This window comes from Protopterus annectens, chromosome 13.part0, assembly GCF_019279795.1.
Source record: "Protopterus annectens isolate FY-2018-M chromosome 13.part0, PAN1.0, whole genome shotgun sequence".
In the NCBI taxonomy this organism is placed as follows: Eukaryota; Metazoa; Chordata; order Ceratodontiformes; family Protopteridae; genus Protopterus; species Protopterus annectens.
This window is the reverse complement of record NC_056747.1, coordinates 212,423,871-212,428,870: the sequence shown is the minus strand read 5'-3', so window position 1 is coordinate 212,428,870 and position 5,000 is coordinate 212,423,871. Positions and strand designations below refer to the sequence as shown.

At 37.0% G+C, this 5,000-nt stretch overlaps 1 protein-coding gene across 1 annotated transcript in view; it reads left to right on the top strand.

Moving 5' to 3' along the window:
* Positions 1-1,400, top strand: part of LOC122788325 — a 2,049-nt gene extending 649 nt beyond the window's left edge. Inside the window, exon 2 of the mRNA XM_044055406.1 lies at positions 1-1,400. This exon is cut by the window's left edge and continues 121 nt beyond it. Within this exon, the coding sequence (XP_043911341.1) occupies positions 1-1,072 (1,072 nt within the window). The 3' untranslated portion in view covers positions 1,073-1,400.
* The last annotated feature ends 3,600 nt before the right edge of the window (positions 1,401-5,000 follow it).

Below are 5,000 nucleotides of genomic sequence, written 5' to 3'. Positions count from 1 at the left end.
CTTTCCACGACCAAACTTGCTGGCAAAGGGACTTCGATTTAGAAACCACAAAAAGCATTTTCTGTACTCATCCAGAAGAAAACGAGAGTTTATTCCTGAAGAAAGAAAGGATGCTACCTATTGGGACAAAAGGAGAAAAAACAATGAAGCTGCCAAAAGGTCAAGAGAAAAAAGGCGCATAAATGACATAGTTATGGAAGAAAGACTAATGTCTTTAATGCAGGAAAATGCACAGCTGAAAACTGAACTTATGGCACACAAAATTCAGTTTCATAGGCTACAGGATCCTTCCCAGTGCCATATATTGTGCAACATACCCCACTCTCCTTTCATTAACAATTATTGTGATTTCAGGTTTGCAGAAAGCTTAATTGGCAATGGACTGTCAGCAGACTTAGAACCGTTTCACAATATGCATCTATATAACTCTGCCTTTATATCAAGAGAGGCTTCCAGTTCATCAAGAGAAAATGTACTTCTCTATCCTTTGGAACCCATTTATAGAACCCACACTCTTCAAAGAGACAAGCAAACTATCCAAGAAAAAACGGAACATAACTTGGAAACTAATCTTTTAGGAAGCATTGAGGTTTGCCACATGGGAAATGATAGCCCTCACCAAATGGATTCTATTAAAGTACAGCCTAGCACTATCACTGAACCAAAAATCCTTCCACAGAAATTCCGAATTAAAACTGTTGCAAATGGACACCAAGAACCCCAGGAAGACAGACATTATTCACAAGTGACTTCCACCGAAGGGACATCAGAAGATCATCATATAAATGTTCCAAAGTGGCTCATTGCACCTAGCATGCCCTCACAAACAAGTGCATTTAACATGCTGCTGCCACGTGTAGGTCACAATCACCCCCTGCTGAAAACAAACTTAACTTTTCCATGGGGGGCTCCAAATATCTCTCCCTCCACTCCAGCCTATCCAGAAGCACCCTTGTATCTGCCATTAAGTGGTAACAGCAACGCAAAAGCATTAGACCGTAACACTGGCCTCAGTGTCTCTCTTCAGGGAAGAGACATCTTTAAGAACAAGCAAAACAACCTCTCCAGTTAAAGTACTCTTCTTTGTAAATTATGTTTACAGGCTCTGGTCGACAGACAATATCTGGATAATACTTGCGTTACATCATCAGGAGTTCTCATTAGAGGTGTAGTACCACTGTTAAAATTACATGTTTCTTTTACAGTTTTAATTGCAGAACAAGCTGTCACCTGCCTCTACTGCATCTGAATTTGATGCAGATTGCCTATACTAAAAAGGCTAGATTAAACAGTAATTTGAACAGGATATATTATCCTGTCAGAACTTATTGTTAGAAAAAATATTTTTGGAAAATTATAAATGAAGTTAATAAACCAATCTCGTTTCATATCTAAACCTGTCTTCGTGATTATGTGTTTGATGCTTATTTGTTAGTTAAAAGTGCATATGCTATGTGTTCCTTTACTGAAAATCCTAATAATATATATTGCCATCATAAAGAAATGGTTACGATTTTTTTTCTCTCGGTAGTCCATGATATTAATCCTGTAACTAAAATCAGTGACAATAATGCAATTCTGGCAGTAAGCAGTGTCTTGTATCAAATTCAGGAAAAAAAGCTCCAATTTTCCTTAAAAGCAAGTATCGGTGTTGTTACCCACCAACACTGTCTGTACCGCACACACGCACCCACGCACTCACATCAAATGCCTGCACATAGCTTTTTGCACATTTGTTTTGTGGCTTTGAAATAGGGACGGACGCATGCTATTGCTTTAATGAAAATAAACAGACGAGCAACCAAGGAAGTTGGCCGATAGCTATTTGCAATTTATGCCATCATGTCCCTCCTTCCTTCCTGAATAAGTATAACACCACTTAGTGGAGCAACCACGCAAATATTATTTCGGATTATTGTAGTATTTTACCTTAAGTATCTTAAATCGCGTATTAACCCATTCATGACAGTAATTCGACTGTGTATATAGACTGTCTTAGGCATAGGCCAACTAGGCGGCCGCCTAGGGCGCCGGTCTAGCAGGGGCACTTTTCTAGTATTTATCTGATGTAGTTAGGCTAGGATGGGGGCACCAGGTAGTGTGCTGGGGGACGCCGTGGAGCCCTTTTGCTTAGGGCACCAGTTGACCTAAGGCCGCTGCACCCCACTAGCACGCAATTCTTAGGGTAACAACCGCAGTTCATATCCTGAGTCTTCCTCACTTTCGGATCAGTTCACTTATCCAGCAAGTATAGACAGACCTAATAGACACGCATCAATTATTTTTGTCCGTTCCTGTCACTGTACTACCAGTCAGACCCTTCCTCTCTGTTTATGATGTCAGGTCAGCTGCACCCTACAACCTTAGTAAATATACACATCGCTTTCAGTTATTGCCACGTACAATTTAAAAAAGGGTGTTACTATATGCAAATCTGTCGTAGACATTATTTTACATCTCTGCACATATTATAGCCCCAGTAAATCATATTTCTATGACATTTTCAGAAGAAAAAATATATTCGTTTGAGCTCAGTCACTGTGACTCAATATCCGGTGGATGAGAGAGAAAAAAGCCCCAACAGCAGTCGATGGTCAACTTCATGGGTGGTGTCTGAAGAAAATATGAATTAATAAGCAAACACCTAAACAAACAAACACATTAGCTAATTGATTAATTAATGCGTATAATATAGAAAAAAGGGACCAGTGGCATGTTATGGTCAGCCTGGGGGCGTGCAGGAATAAAAATAAATAGGTAGGTACATACATCAGTACATTTAAAAGGAGTCTGCAGTAAATACCGTTTATCAAGGGAAAAAAAATAGACTATACTTTTTATTTGAAAGAAAACTGCCAGAACCCTGTGTGTAAGCCTCTCGGTGTTGACTCATTTCTGATAATATATGTACATTATTTATATATTATGTATTACAAATATTTTATTATTATTATTATTATTATCATTTAAAATTGCTATGCAGTTCCTAGCTCTATGAAGGTCTCAGTTTGCACTCAAGATGAATGCAACCATTGTCTGCAGAAGAATATTTGTCCAGTGGTATAATGACTTTGGCAATGGATAATTAGGTATGCTGCACCAGAAACCCAAATTAATGACGTGTGAAACATAATGGGCTCGACTGCTTACAGGATTTGTGTACGCAGCGTGTACGCCACAACAGTAATCAAGTTTAGTTTGATGTTAAGGGAAAGGAAGCTATGTCAGATTTTCTTCGTCTCATTATGTGCACACCATTTGTCCATATTGCTTATATGAATATAACCCATGTTAGAGGAAAAAAAACGTTCATTATATTTTAAAACAATGACGTGCACAATTTGTTTCGGTAAAAAAAAGCTTCTGAAAAATAGAATAGTGTGAATGATTTCTGAAAATATTGATAGGCATTTTTCCTGTCATAAAAGATTGCTGAAATCCTGTTTTTTTAACCAAGCTCAAAGAGAGAGACAGACATACTTGACTTTTTGTGCAAAATCTGTCCAACCATGTACCCCTTTTATAAAAAAATGGTGATTGCCCCGGAAATCTTATTAAGTTGCAAGGAGTGTCATGGTTAGGAGTCTTGCCGTTTATCCTCTACCTAAAGTATATAGTCTGGAAAGTGCAAAATGTCTGCTATCTCTTTTCTCATTACAGTTTTGTGTTTTGAGCCAGACTGATAAATATTTTTAGGAGACCTGAAAATATGATTATTTCTAAGAAGGGGAATATCAAAGTTTCTAACTTCTCTTTGACAGTGAAATAAACATACATTTTATGTGTATCACAGTTGGCTGAGAAAACATTGTCAGATGGATGCAGATGTCTTTTTTTCCTCACCATTACATATACTTCTTTTCATTATATTAGCAATAAATATTGTGGGAAGAGGAATGGAGAGACGAAATCGTTACATCAGGACAGGATTACCCTTGTCATTTCTTGCTGAATAATGGTTTTGATTGAAAAACTATGCGAAAATTAAAGAAGAAATTTCTGATATGAATGGGATTTGGTTCCATGCTATATATAGATTTTTACAGAATAGCTTGCATGTAGAAAATGTAATGACAATTCAAATACAGTGAAATAATTGATGTTGAACAATCTTAATAAAACTGGATGAAAATTAATTTAGAATGTAGATGTGAAGTGTGGGTGTATGGAGAAGTATTCCTTTCCCATAAGTACGAGGTTAGCCAAACATACAAACATGCAAGTGTGTGTGTGTGTGTGTGTGTGTGTGTGTGTGTGTGTTTTGGGTGGGGGTATGTTATACATGCACACACGCATGTAAAGTGCTGTATACATGTACTGATGCAAACACACACACGGTGTTGTATACAGGTACAAACACACATGCACGCACACACAAGTAAAATTATTGGGTTCCTTTGTAAATAGCAGCTGTTGTTGCATATCTGAGAACTTACAATGAATTAAAAAAACAGCAACTAAATCATGAAAATTGCTGAGCATATGATTGAGGAAAAGTGTTTTAACACAATAATAAACATTTCTACAGAATAGTAAACATTTCATATACGTTGAATGAAAATGTACACTAAATAAAAACTGCAGTAGTAACAAATTTTGACAAGAAAATAGGTTAGACATAGTTGCCAAGTAGCATAGCTCTCAACCTTCCATCGCTAAAATGAGGAACACTAGCCCTCATAATGTGGAACAAATGGGCAAAATGCCGAACACATACTAATGGCTTACTAACAACTTCAAGTAGGAAGGTCATAGCATGGTTAAAATATGCTGGTTTTACTTATAAAGAAGATCTTTTAATGAATTAATATGATTCATTTCTATTTACAATGGATTTCACTTTAAAAAATTCATAACATTGAATGTGTGACAGAGCCTTTCAATGTGGAACTTTGAGGAACATGAACGTTTTAAGACCCCAAATGAGGTGTGTTCCTCATAATGAGGTACACTTGAGAGGTATGCCAAGTAGTGGTACAGATTAGGCTTTTATAATTGAA